Source organism: Rhinolophus sinicus, chromosome 5 (assembly GCF_057876585.1).
Source record: "Rhinolophus sinicus isolate RSI-liver-muscle chromosome 5, RSI-T2T, whole genome shotgun sequence".
In the NCBI taxonomy this organism is placed as follows: Eukaryota; Metazoa; Chordata; class Mammalia; order Chiroptera; family Rhinolophidae; genus Rhinolophus; species Rhinolophus sinicus.
In genome coordinates this window covers 77,738,244-77,754,226 of record NC_142505.1, presented here as the reverse complement: position 1 = coordinate 77,754,226, position 15,983 = coordinate 77,738,244, and the positions used below count along the sequence as shown (strand labels likewise).

Genomic DNA, 15,983 nt, shown 5'->3' with positions numbered 1-15,983 from the left:
AAGTAGTTTCAGCAGTTAACAAATTACAAGTCTGATGAAGTGTATACAGCATATAGATGCAGAAACGCATATGAATATACCTCTTGGTAACTACTGATATTACCATTTCACTTGGATGCTTTTTTACTAGTTCATTTCCCTGAGGATGTCTGCTGAGCAGAATCAACCTGCAGATTCCAACACAGAATTTTAAATGCTTTTCAGAGTAACATTATTAATGTTGGTAAGTGTATAAGACTAATTTTAATAGAAAAAAAAAAGGATAGTGAAATGGTTAAATGAACCTACTTTTGAATTAATATGAACAAACACTGAGGTTACAGATAAAAAGATCAAACAAAGTCAGTCCAAGAATATATAGATTTCTTCCCAAACTGATGTACAGTTTCAACATAATCCCTTATCAAAATCCCAGCTGTCTATTTTACAAAAATTGACAAGTTGACTCTAAAGTTTTTATGAAAAGGCAAGGGACCCAGAACAGCCAAAACAATCTTGAAAAAGAAAAACAAAGTTGGTAGAGTCACACTTCCCAAATTCAAAGCTCATTGCAAAGCTACAGTAATCGAGGTGTTTGGTACTGGTATAAAGACAGACATATAGCTCAATAAAATAGAATTCAGAGTCCAGAAATAAACCCTTCCATTTATAATCAATTGATTTTCAACAAAGGTGCCAAGATAATTCAATGAAAGACAGAGTAGTCTTGCCACCAAATAGTCCTGGGACAGCTGTATATGCACATGTACAAGAAGTTGAATCCCTACCTAACACCATACACAAAAATTAACTCAAAATTAGTTAAAGACCTAAATGTAGGAGCTAAAACCATAAAACTCTTAGAAGAAAACATAGGTATAAAGCTCTGTCCACTGCTTTCTGACTACAGTTGTGCTCAATAACACTCCTTACTTCCTAAGTATTACCTGTTTTAACCTCTGAGATCTTACAATTTCTGGGGCCAAAAACTGTCCAAGCCATGATGAAAAAGATAACCCAAGCCTCACATCAAGACCAAAGAGAGACCACAGGGATTGAGCTTCCCTAGAATACAAAATGGAACCCAATTAATAAAAGTAATGGCCAGTCCTTAAGGAAGTGTTTCTGCCATAGCCGAATCCCTGAAATATCACAGGTGACTCAAAGAAACACAGAGGAAACCTTCAAAGGAAAGAAGCAAATCAGGAACAACCCATGATTTTAAGTTAACTCAAAGGTTAGAGAATTAATTTATTTAAAGATGAACAATAATTTTAAAAATCAATTTGCAATGATATAGGTGGACCTAGAGAACATTAAGCTAAGTGAAATAAGTCAGTAGGAGAAAGACAAATACCATATGATCTCACTTATATGTGGAATCTAAAGAACTGAATAAAAGGGGAAAGTAAACAGAAATAGTCTCAGATACAGAGGAAAAACTGATGGTTGCTAGGAGGGAGGGAGTGGGGATGAGGAAGAAGGGGAAGGGATGAGACAGCATAAACTGGTAACTACAATATTGCCACGGGGACATGAAAGACAGTTTGGGGAATATAATCAATAATGCTGTAAAGATTTTGTAGGGTATTAGATGGGCACATGTCCTATTAGGGAGACCACTTCATGGTCGGTGTAGATGCCTGACCACTGCACTGTACACCTGAAGCTGAAGCTGAATAATATTGTATGTCAACTATAATTTACTATATATATATATATATATATATATAGTCACAGGATATGGAGTACAGCATAGGGAATAGAGTCAATGGAATTGTAATATATATGATGTCAGAGAGGCAATAGATTGGGGGAAGAGGGTTATCACTTTGTGAGAGATGAAATGTCTAATTATTGCATTGTTTTGTACACCTGAAACTAATTAAAAAAAATCAATAGTCTTCTATATGGTTTTAAGGCTTGAAATTCTAATTCAAACATCTAAACAAGCAAAAGTTTCCCGTTTCTCTACTTTTAAGACTCCTAAAAGAACTCTACCTGATTTTATGAAGTTGTTTTGAAGTGAAGCATTTCCAGAAGAAACATATTGATGATCTGTTGTCAAATTTGTATTCCCAGACACAGCTGGCCCAGATGATGCATGAGGACAATGGTTTGTCTGTGATCCAGTGGATGGATAGTTACATTGCCAATTCAAAGGTGGCGGTATGTTGGCTCCAGGAAAACTACCAGAAGGCATTGGTGTAGCAGCTGGGTTCTGAGAAGTAGGTTGTGGCATTCGGGGAACAGGACCACTATGGAGTGAAGGTCTCACTGTATTGGAAGCCACAGGTGGTCTATAAAGAGTCTGCCCAGGTCCCTGGTAATTACTTAATGGAGAAACAGTCTGAGAACCACCATAGGCTGACTGTCCAGAGACTGGATTCAAAGTCTTTGCTGGTATTAGATGAGGGTAGGATCCTGGAAGCGGAGAATTATATCCTTGGCTCCCTGATACTTGTGAAGACAACAGTGCATTTTGGAGAGGACCTTCCAAAAAGAGGAGGAAAAATTAGTCTTGCAAATAAATAAGTACTTTAAAAAATACAATAGAATAAAATGTATGGTATTCCTACAATGAAAACACTAATAACCCAATTTAAAAATGAGCAAAGGATTTAAATAGACATTCAAATATATTTCCAAAGAGATAAACAAATGGCCAGTAAACACATGCAAAAATGCTCAACATTATTAGTCATTAGAGAAACACAAATAAAAACCACAATGAGATACCACTCACACCAACTAGGCTAAAATGAAAAAATGGAAAATAACAAGTGTTAGCAAGGATATGGAGAAACTGGAACCCTCACGCTTTGCTAGTAGAAATGTTAAATGGTGCAACTACATTGGAAAACAGTTTGGCAGTTTTTCAAAATGTTACACATAGTTATATATAGCCTACTGAATAAACAGTCCACACCAATATAAATAAATGAATAAATTAAAAATCTAACAAGGAATGAGATATTTACATAGTCTCAAAGTACATCCCCACAGAATAGTAATTACAAAGGGAAAGGAGCAAGTTTACCGTGGAGAAGTTTGGCAGACACCATTTTAATCAAGTGATTAAAGTGAACATCATCAATAATAGAATAAAATGAAGCCATGTGCCACCTGGTAGAATACAATGAGAATAGAGCATCTCTTCTGTAACAGTCCTGCCAGCATGCATCAGGCAATTCAAATTGAGAAACTTTCTACAAAACAACTGGCTTGTAATTTTTAAAAGCACCTGGGTCATGAAAGTCAAGGGAAGCCTGAAGAACTGTTTCAGACAGAAGGACACTGAAGAGGCATGACAATAAATGCGACATGTGATTCTGGACTGGAATCTTTTGCTATAAAAGGGTTTATTAGAATCCTATGAATGGGGTCTGAGGGTTAGAGGATAGCAATGCATCAATGTTAATTTTCTAATTTTGATAGTTGTAATGTGGTTATTTAGGAAAACTTTCTCATTTGTAGGAAATACAAACAAACTAAAGTAGTTGGGAGTGATGGGACATCACGTTAGCAACTTACTCTCAAATGGTTCAGGAAAAAAATATTCTTTGTAATGTACTTGCAACTTATTTATAAATTTGGGATGGTTACAAAATAAAATGTTTATAGCAACACTAAGTAGTTATATTGTAAAGAACACAAATCACACCTACTTAATAAATGAGAAAGGCTAATAAGAACTTAGTGACTTAGGGTAAAATTTCTAAGGACAGCATCTTACTCAGTGTGGTATATGAAACAACTTAAAACAAATCAAAAATTATGTACTCTGGAAGGCTGTTCTAGTAATGTTGACATCAATGTGAAAAAACATAATGCGATACCAATTCACACCTACTAGGATGGCTATAATCAAAGACTGACTGACAACAATAAGCGTTGGCAAGGATGTGGAGAAATTGGAAATTCGAATATATTACTGCAGAATGTAAAATGCTGCAGCCACTTGGGAAAACAGTTTTTCAGTTTCCCAAAATGTTAACCATAGAGATATCGTCTGATCCATCAATTCCACTCCTAGGTAAGTACCCAAGAGAAATGAAAACATATGTCCATACAGAAACTTGCACACGAAAATTCATAGTAACATTATTCATAATAGCCAAAAAGTGGAAACAACCCAAATGTCTATCAATTGATAAATGGATAAACAAAATGGGGTATATCACACAGTGGAGTACTATTTGGTCATAAAGGGAATGAAGTACTGATACATGTGACATGGATGAACCTTAAAAATAGTACGCTAACTTAAAAAAGCCAATCACAGAGACCACATATTATACGATTCCACTTATGTGAAATATCCAGAATAGACATATCTATAGAAATAGAAAGTAGATTAGTGTTTGCCTAGGGTTTGGGGTTTAGAGACAAATGGAAAGTGCCTGCTAACGGGTTTGGGGGTTTGCAGAGTGATGAAAATGTTCTAATATCAATTGTGGTGAGGGATGCACAACTCGAATATACTAAAACCAATGAACGGTATACTTTTAAATGGGTGAATTGTATGGTATGTGAATTATATCTCAATAAAGTTGTTTTTAAGAGTGGTTTAAACAAACAAACAAAAAAGAGTAGAAACACTCCAAACGTCCACCAACTAATGAATGGATAAATAAAATGTGGTATATTATACAATGGAATATTATTTGGCAATAAAGTAGAGTTGACCCTTGAACAACATGGGTTTGAACTCTGTGGGTCCACTTATATGTGCATTTTTTTAATAAATAAATGTATTATCTCTTCATTATGATCTTCTTAATAACATTTTTTCTCTAGCTTAGTTTATTGTAAGAATACAGTATATAATATATATGTAACATACAAACCATGTGTTAATCGACTGTTTATGTTCTCGGTAAGGCTTCCTGTCAACAGTGGGCTATTAGTAGTTAAGTTTTGGGGAAGTCAACAGTTATATACAGATTTTCGACTGTGCGGAGGGTCAGTGCCCCCAACCCCAGCATTGTTCAAGGGCCAACTGTACTAATATACGCTACAACATGGATGAATCTTGAAAACAGTATGCTAAGAGAAAGGCAGTCACAAAAGACCACATATTGTATGATTCCATCCATATAAAATGTCCGGAATGGGCAAATCTATAGAAACACAAAGTACGTTGCTTAGTGGTTACCCACTGCTGGCAGGTACAGGGATGTGGCACAGGGACTGACTGATAACGGGGACTGGATTTCTTTTAGGGGCAGAAAAAATGCTCTAAAATTCAACTGTGGTGATAATGGCACTACTTTGTGAAATACTAAGAAGCATTGAATTGTAACTTTAAATGGGTGAATTGCATGATACATGAATTATATCTCAATAAATCAGTTTTTAAAAAGACGACAGAATAATTTATGCAATTCATATAATAGCTACGTCTGGGAGAGAGAAAGGAGATGTGATGAAGGGCAAAAGGGTTTCAGAGGTACTGGTTAAACTGTTAAACTACATAACAGAGACACTGTTAAACTAGTAGTGAATACACAGAAATTCATTTTATTATTTCCCTTTAAACTATACATGTGATTTATACAATTCGTGTGTGTGTTTCAAAATAAACATTTTAAAAACAAAAAAAGATGCATGTAAAGAGTTTAAATAAAATTATTTCATGAATATAGAAGTAGAAAATTAATGTTTCTAATATATAACATTTAAAAATCTTACGCATATATCTTTAAATACAAAGTTTAAAGATGCATGTGTTAGTAAAATAAAACATTAAACATTACAAATAGTCATTTGATTAATTTCATCCACATCCCTAAAATTTCATACTTTCAAGTGACCTGAAAAAAATTGGGGAGGGGGAAATCCTCTCATTGGGAAAATGGTTGATTGCCTTTTTATAGATTCACCTTATTTTTATTTTTAAGCATATATAGTATTTCATTCCATAGAATGCCAAACAAACTAAATTTTATTGTCAAGACATCATCTTAACTTCTTTGGGCAGAAAATAAAATTTGTATTCCACATAGAGCCTGGTACCATTCTGACTCAAATATTTGATTTGGTTCCCTCTCCTACTTAATTGCTAAATTAAAATTTAGGAGATTACAGCAGGTCAGAAAATCAAAGAATGACAGAATCACAGTCATCTTTCTAAACAAGAAAAAAACACACCCACTGGGACCAAAAGGAACAATGAGTTAAATAAACCAAAAGGAACAATGAATTAAATAAACTCATTGAGTCTTAGCTCCTGGCAAATGCATTGTCTCCACTGAGAATATTCCAGGCTAATTTCTGAATCTTCCTATTTATAATTAGAATTTTTTTTAACTGATTCCTGTCTAAAGACTCCAAAGAAAGCAACATATTTATAAATGTGAAACATAGCATGGTAATCCAATGGAGAAGTGTTTGAAGTATTTAAATGGTGACCCTAGGCCTGGAATCATTTTAAAATAAGCATACCAAAAGATTGGCCAATGAGAAACCATCAATGAAATTCTAAATCTGTTGTTTAGAAACAAGGTAATGTTCTGAGTACTATAAGACTATACTCTGTGACTATCTTACCATACACACAGATTTAAAAAAGTTTCACTTTCCTTAAATTTCACCCCTTCAATGTTTATATAACCCATTTATATAGTCATCTTGACTCCATGGAATAACACATAGGATAGGGAAGGAGAGAGAAGTATAAGTAAGTTAAATTATATCTCTGGCTGATCAGCAAAACATCAAATCAGAGGGGAATGTTCTGGGAAATTAACTACTAACGATTTCCAAGAGTACTTTGCATATATATATATATGTATGATTTATCAAATGCTAATAGATGAATTACAGAATCTGCATATTCCAAAGGACTCTAAAGATTCTGGTCCCGTGAGTAACCTCAGGCTTAGAGCAGCTAAGCAACTTGTACCAAATCACACGAGTCAACATAGTTCACTGAACTCCCATTTTCTATATATTCAAACTCCGTATGTGTGCATATTCAATCTCTGGGACTTACTAGAAAACTACCTAAAGGAATGTCATAAAATACTATACAATCAACTTCCTGATAGTACAAGGTCACTCTATGTGGAATGTATATGGAAAGAAACATCATAAAGTAATGAGTAAGAGCACAGACTGGAACAACTGAGATCAAATTCTGGCCTTGAAATTTAGTTAATTGCCCTTGAGCAATATATTTAACCTTTCTACATCAGTTTCCTAATTTAAAGAATGGGAACAGTAACAGTACCTATAGTGTTGATGTATATGGTAGGCAGAAAAATGACCCCCTAAATATGTCCATGTACTACTCCCTGGAACCTGTGATATGTTAGGTTACATGGGCAAAATGGAATTAAGGCTGCAATCAACTGACTTTGAAACAGGAAGATTAGATTATCAGGTTGGGCCCAATATAATCACAAGGATGAAAGAGGGAGGCAGGAGAGTCAGGGTCAGAAAAAGACTTGACAGGACATTGCTGGCTTTGAAGATGGTAGGGGGCCATGAGCCCAGGACAAGGGTAGACTCCAGAAGGCGGAAAAGGCAAAAAAGCAGCTTCTCTGCTTGAGCCTACAATAAGGAGCACAGCTCTGATGACTCATTTGACTTCTGACCTCCAGAATTGTAGGATAATAAATTTGTGTTGTTTGAAGATACTAAGTCTGTGGTATTTTGTTACAGCAGCAGTAGGAAACAAATACAATGTGAGAATGAGATTTAGGATTCAAGACGACTATATAAATGGGTTATATATAAACACATTTATAAGGGTGATTCTCATATACACGTAGTTAGTACTCAATAAATGTTTCCTACTGTCATCATCTAAGAAACATGTATTTGTGTCCTTAATACTGCAGCACTCACCAGTATTTCTGCTTGCAGTGAACCAAATAATTTCATCTGAAGTAATCTTTCATTTAGTTAAAGACTGATCCTGTATTTAGGCTAATGATTCATTTTATTCCAAATGGTTATGAACATTCTATTCATTCCCTGATTGTAAAGACACCTTTTACTAAATATCTTCTGAGGATACAAAGGTGAGTCAAGTCCACTCTATCCCTGCTGTCAAGTAGCTCACAGTCCAGATGGGAAGACAAAATTTTGATTTAGCACCTCACCTCACACATCAAAATATATACTGTGATCACTTACAGAGCTGACCAACTGAAACTATAAGTACAACAAATGGATGCCACTGCATGAGTACAATTTGTGAGTCAGTCACTAAAAATAAGGGCTTTAATAAAGCAATGGAAGGGTTAATTCGATGCTAGGAATCAACGTGGGGGTAAGGAGCAATTTCAGGATCTATAAGACATTTATGAAATGTGATGTTGAAACAGCAAAGAAATGCACTAAATACTAACAAAAATTAGGGTCAGATCATGTACTAATTATAATCCAATTAAGCTAGGTGGCAGTTTTGAAAAATATCAGCTAGTATTTATTGTTAAAGTATATGACCTATCCACCTGCAGAAAGAAACCAAAGAGGAGATTCTGATCCTTGATTCAGGCACTAATTCAAGGCGCTAGGTCCTGGGATTCGGAGATAACAACCAGATAAATTGAATAACAATGGTTATGTAAGACACCTAGGTTTAAATCTAGGTAACACAAATCTAGGTCATTAGCTGTGTAACCTTGAGCTAGTTGCTTGACCACTCATCTCAGTCTCCTTGTCAGTAAACATAACAGTTATAATCTCATAGAGCTGCTGTGAGGATTAAATGAGATGACGTATATACTGCAACCTAGCACAGTGACTGGGCATAGAGTAAGTAAACAATAAATGTTAGTTCTTATTGCTACCATATCTCTTTTAGGAGCTCCCCATCAGCAGAGACAAACAAGATGCTCAATGCCTAAGTTCTAACAGAGGTATGCAAAGAGTCTTATGGGAGTCCAAAGTTATTTGCCCCACTGGAAACATTAAAGAGAACTCAGCCACAACATTCAGTGTTATAGACCACATGACAATTTTATTCACAGCATGTTTTGATAATAACTAAAGACTTCCTATATTAAATACACAATCATAAAGAGATCTACATTCCTGTCATACCTAAAACAGAGATATGAGTACAAGTCTAGCATTGAAATCGACGCCCAAACCTACCCACATATTCTATTGAGTTTTAGCTGATACTATGATGCAAAACTCCACAGAAAAAGTCACCAGAAAAAACAAAAAACTGAAAGTGAGCTCTATCTTATAATAAATTTGTGTTGTTTGAATACAGTTCTACTTTCTGTATTTTCAGGTACCTTTGGTCAACTGCGATCCAAAAATGTTAAATGGAAAAGTCAATACATGTTTACTGACCTAAATTACACAATACCCAAATCTAAAACTTTCATTCAATAAAACTGATAATTCCTAAAACGTGCTAGACATCATATGGGAAGATGGAGACAGAATATTATGCAAAAACAGATATACTTGCTGTCACAGATTTTACAGTATAGAGGTGACACAAGACATTACTTTATAAAATTACAATATAACAGGGGAATCTGAGTGGGAGAAAGGATGAATACCCTTAATCTATATGGGAAAAGGTGAGTACTACATAAATATTACAAAAAATAAAATTAATAAAACTGCAGTTTTTAACTGCCTTGGAAAATGGATTTAAAGTCAATAAAGCAGCTAATTAACAGTGAGAGTCGTGATTTCCCTTTGGCCTTATTACATGGTAATCAGATAAAGATTTGCCAGTTTAAGTAGTCTTAACAGTTCACTATCAATTTTTGCAAAGGAAATAAGTGTACACAAATCTACAGAGACTTAGAAAAACCTGTCTAGATAATTTCAGATTGTAATGCAATGTAACAATCTACCACAGAAGGAAATGTCTCCATATGTGAGGAATTCTGTAATATAATGACACCATACAATATGAAAGCAAGTTATAGAAAAACGAAAAAGGTTTTCACAGTAGTCCCCTCTTATCCACAGTTCTACTTTCTGTAGTTTCAGGTACTTTTGGTCAACGGCAATCCAAAAATGTTAAATGGAAAATTCCAGAAAAAAACAATTCAGAAGTTTTAAATTGCACACTGTTTTGAGTACCTCACTTCATCCTGTCATGTAAGCATTGTATCATCTCACATCATCACAAAAAGGGTGAGCATAATACAATAAGATATTTTGAGAGAGACCACATTCACATAACTTTTATTACAGTATATAGTTATAACTATTCTATTTTATTACTAGTTATTGCTGTTAATCTCTTACTGGGTCTAATTTGTAAGTCAAACTTTATCATAAGTATGCATAGAAAAAAAACCATGGCATACATAAGGTACATTACTATCCGCAGTTTCAGGCATCCACTGGGGCGTCTTGAAACGGATCCCTCGCAAATAAGGGGGGACTACTGTATTTGGAGTTTTCACTATAATCTAAAAAACATCTGAAGATCCAACTGAACTGTACTATATAATTTAAGCAAGCTACATTAAATCTAAAGCTTAAGAGTATTCAATAGAATATTTAAGCAGCAATAACAGCTTTGAAAGAGTTAAGCAAAAACACCTACATTCCAGCATTGAACTTTTTTTCCCCTTCCACAGAAATACCCTCCCCTCCAATTCTCCACCACATCCCTACTCTCTTTATTAATGGGATGCACAATGAAGGAACTCAATATAGGACATTAGCCACCTTATTGAGAATAATTCTACAAAAAACTTTAAAATGAAGATTATAAAAAGACTTAAAATTACACCTTCAAAAAAGGAAAGTATTTACACAGTTCTATAATTTCCTTCCCTGTCTGAATCCCCACTTGGCTCTGGGCAACATGTACACAGGGACTGTACCTTGGGTTGTATTTTCCCAAGGACAGAACTTAGAAGGTGTGTAACAAATGTCTGTCGGACTGGTTCAAATCAACATAGTGACAACATCTCCGATATGGCATATCAGTGGCTAAATTCCTTTGACATTTCAAAATTAACAAAACTATACTTACATATAAGCTGACAAGCATATTTGCTTACATATAAGCTTACAAGCATATTTGACATTTAACTTCATGTAAAATAGCAATTTATAGATTATAAGAAAAAACCATAGCCATGACATCTTGCTTAAGTTTTTTGACCTTAAAGTGAATTTCTTAAAATGATTTCACCCTCAGTGTAAATGTTGGTAAATAGCCTAGAATAAATGTAGTTTACACGTTACCATAAATTTGAGACAGAACAATTAACACCATTTCAGTGCTTACCCCCACTTAATTCTTGCTTCTGCCTACTCACAGACATTTTTTAAACTCTTTTGGAGCCTTCTTTGTTAAAAAAAAAACAAACAACAAACAGTAGTCTTCTCTACAAACAATGTAAATTAGCTATTTTAGTCAATGGATATAGTCTCAAACTTCACAGCAATTTTAGACGCCAATGGGCAAGTTAAGTATTTTAGTATTATTCTAGTTTTGTTTCCATGAACCAAAGATTTTATAGGTAAATTGGCAACTTAGCAAGCTTTGGCAGACAACCTATCTTTCTCTATCATAACAATTACAATAAACTTAGCAAATCACAATGCAGGAGAATTTAAAGAATCCTAGAAGAGGTGGAAAAATATAAGACCCTCTCACACCAAATGACAAATTACAGTGCCACATGCATACTGTCGTGAGAGGTTGAGATTTGTGTCCAACCACTCTTAAAGCATGTAAAGGCCTCTGGAAATCAAACAGGAGATTCTCCCCTCTGTTTGGTTCTTTCAAAGCTGGAAAACTGAACAGGTGGCTTAAGTACAACTGGAGGAAAGTTCTGGGAAAGATGAATGGGCCCTAAAAGCGTCTCCCAAAAACACAACCATTCATTCGTCTCCACAAATTCAAAGTGAGTGTGACCCGAACCCCACTGCAGGCCCTGAGGAACCAAAATGAATCAGATCCCAAACTGCTCTCCAGCAGTCAAGGTGACTGCTCTGAGCAACAACTCTGAGCCTTGTCCGAGAGTTGTGAGGTACGGACCGAATCCACTTTTTACCCACGAAAACAGCAATTGCTCATTAATAGTTTGCTGAACGAATGAATAAGTAAATAAATATGAAACACTAGGACAAGCCGGGCGTTGCGGGTGCATATCCGTCGCGGTCTCCGTGGCCCAGCTGCCCACCGCCACCGGCTCCTGGCTCCGGTCGGGAGGTCACCCTCTCCTCTTGTGTTGCCTCAGGCGGCGGCAGCAACCAAAGTTCAGCTCGAGCCCGGGCCCAGGGTGCGCGCCACCACCACCACCTCCCGCCCCCGAGCAGCACTAACCGTTGGTGTAAGGAGACCCCGAGGCTGAGGCCTCCCCATTCTGGGTCTGGAGGCCGGTTAGGGCACCGCCGGAGGCCGGCATCCCCGGCTGGGACATGACGACGGTGGTTTTCCGGGCTGGTAGGGGTCTGCGACAGCGCCAAGCGAAGAGCTGAAAGACGACTGCTCGAAGCGGAGGGAAAGGGCTAACGATTTAGGACTGAGGCGGGGAGGAGAGAGGGCGGTGCAGCAAGCCCTAGGCCTGGCGCCGCATTCTCCCCAGCCCACCGGCGGCCACGACTAGGCCTGGGAGCTGAGAATATGGAGTAGGGCCAGTGGGGCAGGGAACGCTAGGCTGGACGGCAGCAGCCAAGCGGCGAGAAAAGGGAGGCCCCTGCCGGAAGTGCCTGTCAGCCGCCGGCCGCGCAGGCGCAATCGGGACACGTGGCACTTCCGACTCCGGGCTGGCATTCGCCACCGCAGTAGGTACTTTAGGCTTTCCCCGCTGGGCTGCCCAAAGGCCACCTGACAGCTCCGGGTGTCCCGGCCCTAAGGACCGTGACCGGCCTGGCCTGCCACGTCACTGACTCTCACCGCCGGCCGGAAGTAGAGTGTGTCACCGCTACGGAAATCCCCGCGGTCGTGAACGTCATCCCGCCGGCAGAGCCAAGATCTGAGCGAAATCTGGGCTTTCGTGGGGTGGCATTGACTGGTTCTCTCCTCGGGGTTTTGTGAAGATTACCTGAGACGATAGATGTCATCGTCCTCTGTTTAGACTATATCTCTGGTAGCTGAACCGATTCATGTGCATCGCAGTATTTCATGTCACATTTCGTCATCATATTCCAGGTGTAAGTTGTAAAGGCATTTTTAAAAAGGGGTGGTTAATTATGTTCCTGTATTAAAAGTGTAATCAAATCGTGGAGAAGTCCTCTTTTTGACTGGAAGATTGAGAAATGATTTTAATTTTGAAACTCGCTGATTCATAGCGTAGTCACGCTAAAGTTCATTGACAATACCTTGAACAGCACATTTAAATAGCAGTTTCTGTTCCTCTTCTAAGAGTTAACAGTAAGGTGAAACTTTCAAATTTCCTTTCTAGGCAAGTAGACTTCTGTTTTTCTTTTTCTTTTTTTCTTGCGAGTAGACTTTTTAAAATTTTAAGACCAAAGGGAGGTAGAAACTGGAGTGATTAGACAATATAGTTAATGGATAATCTCAATAGTCATCTTAACTATCTTCACTCTAGGTAGGGTTTTCCTGCTGTGAGCTGATGATAAATAAAACCCTTCTTTAAACTACAGATTTGTACTGTTGATTAAAATGTCATGCTAACGATTTCGCAATCCCAGAAGGGTGAAGTACATCTTACTTTATTTAATATCAAATATCTGCTATGAAATGTTGTATTACATACAAGGTGGGCAAGACCTAAACCACTGTATCAGGCCTGAAAAGCAAACAATAAGAATTCAAATAACTAAGGGTTAAATTTTATCCTAACCCTGTTTTATCATTTGCCTCAGAACCTTACTAAAAATGTGTTTGCTGTGGGTAGAATTCCACAACTCCTTTGTACAAAGGCTTCTTTAGCATGAAGACAATACTTTTGGTCAAATTATTTTCATCTTATAGTCCCTATGACAAAGTCTCAAATCACATATCCCAAGAACAATAAAAAAGATACACAAACAAAAGCTTCTCAGTGTTTTAAAGAGAAAATAGATCTCAAAGAGAAACAACCTTCCTGAGGTCAGACAGAAAATCAAGGTCATCTTCAAATGGGCAAATGCTTAATCCTGGTGTCAAATTTGCATTAGTTTAATTCTTTTTTATTTAATGCAGCTCCTTAATGATCTTGGTTTGTTGACTTTGGCACAGGAGTTTGATTTGGTTAAATCAAGCTTTCTTTGAACTTTGTTCTGTTTAAGCAATGTCTGTGTGTTCAGAGGGAAAAAAAAACTCATGGAGAGCATTAGCCATTTTAAAAAGTAAATAACCTCATTGGTTAAATCAGGTTAAATAAACATAAATAATTTGCTAATAAGTAAACATTGTTTTTTTCTAAAATTTGTTCTATCCCAAAGAATCCATGTTGCTATTATTCCCCACAAAACTATGGTTAAGTCTTTTATTTTACTTGATTTTTTTTACATTTTAAATATAGTCAGCTTTAAAATATTGCGAAGAAAAGCAGCATTTGTCATCTGCCCACCCACAGGGATAATAGGATGGTAAGTTTAAGTAACTGAGGTGAGACAGCATATTTAAAAAGTTATCCACACATTGTCAAATCCTTCTCTGACTTCTTAAAATGTGGTCACACAAATATCAAGGAACAGTTATTAGTGCTATTACAAGTGGTTAAGGGTATTGCTATTTCTTTGGCCAATTACCTGTGTCTACCCTACATTTTCCTAAACTGATGTCAATAATATATTCTATGTTTTGATACTTGTTGTCCAGAACACCGGGACCCTCTGACACTTATGCACCCTTCATATGTATATGTATCACATATTCTGTATATTATTTTCAGAGCCTTCAACCCTGCTTAAGAAAATTATAAACAATAAAGTGACACAAACGTGTTTCAGTAAGGAGAGAGCACTATACAAAGAATATTCCATGAAAGTTGATAATTTATTTAGACCCCAAAGAGGGAAACAGTCATTCCTGATAAAATTTGCTGATAACACAGAAGTGCATTTAAGCTCACACCAGGGCCCCTTTGCCTTCCTGCTCATGACTACTGAATTGTCAGCTGATAAACAGGATCAATTTTACTTTTCAGGATGGGGGAAATTATTTTAGGGCCATTAATTATTTTTTAAAAATTTATCTTTCAAACAAACAAAATGATTTTAATGACAAATAACAGGTTTGTTCTGAAACTCTCTTGTGGCTCCATTTTAGAAACAGTTCCTTTGGCCTCATTTGCCTCTGACAGGACATCTGTTTGTATCTGAAGTCAGTAGCTCTGAAGTTACATCACAAGTACACTTTTCTCACCAAGCCAGTAAACCCCGTGGCCTTCTTTGAAAACTTCATTTTTATGTAGTTCTTCCCATTCTCGTTACCCGCTAGTTAGTTTTCATCATCTTGCACTTGAACTATTGGAATAGTCTTTCTGGTTTCCCTTTCTCTAGTCCAGTCTACATGTTGAATTGAGTTCCTAAATACTGATCCTGTTTTTATTTTCCTGTACCCCAAAACCTGTAGTTGCTCCCTGTACCTTCTCCACCAAGTTTAAATTTTCTGCATGATTTTTCTCATCGCATGCTAAGTAAAACCCAAAGTCCTACCCGTACCACTCAAGACCTGGCCTTGCTGTCCTTCTGTCCTCATTTTCCACACTTCCTTTCAATCACTCCACTCCAGACACACTTTCCATTTCTCTAGCTACTCAAGCACAAGCTAGTCTTTTACACATACTTCCTCAAGACACCTACCTAGCTCAATGTCTCACCTCTTCCGCCTTTATTCAAATGTTATCTTGTTGACTATTGACAAGCCCTTCTATGAACACCCTGTACAATAGCATACCCTCCCTGCTCACTCTCTAGCCCTCTGACCCTGCTTTATTTTCCCCATAGCACTTGTAATCATTGTTATATATTTGGGTCTATGTTTATCTTTCTTCAATGGAATACAATTCTACAGGTATCCTATCAGTTCTAAAGGAATTGTTTTGATTTCATGTCTGCCTCCTTGTTTTGACTGTCAGACCATAGAGACCAGAAACTGT

General features: G+C 36.9%; 1 protein-coding gene across 1 annotated transcript in view; it reads right to left on the bottom strand.

Moving 5' to 3' along the window:
• Positions 1–12,762, bottom strand: part of SEC24A (SEC24 homolog A, COPII component) — a 54,333-nt gene extending 41,571 nt beyond the window's left edge. Inside the window, exons 1-2 of the mRNA XM_019740260.3 lie at positions 12,257–12,762; positions 1,981–2,472 (exon numbers count right to left, since the gene is read on the bottom strand). Coding sequence (XP_019595819.2) covers positions 1,981–2,472; positions 12,257–12,353 — 589 coding nt within the window. The 5' untranslated portion in view covers positions 12,354–12,762. The remainder of the gene's footprint in view (positions 1–1,980; positions 2,473–12,256) is intronic.
• Positions 12,763–15,983: the final 3,221 nt, after the last annotated feature.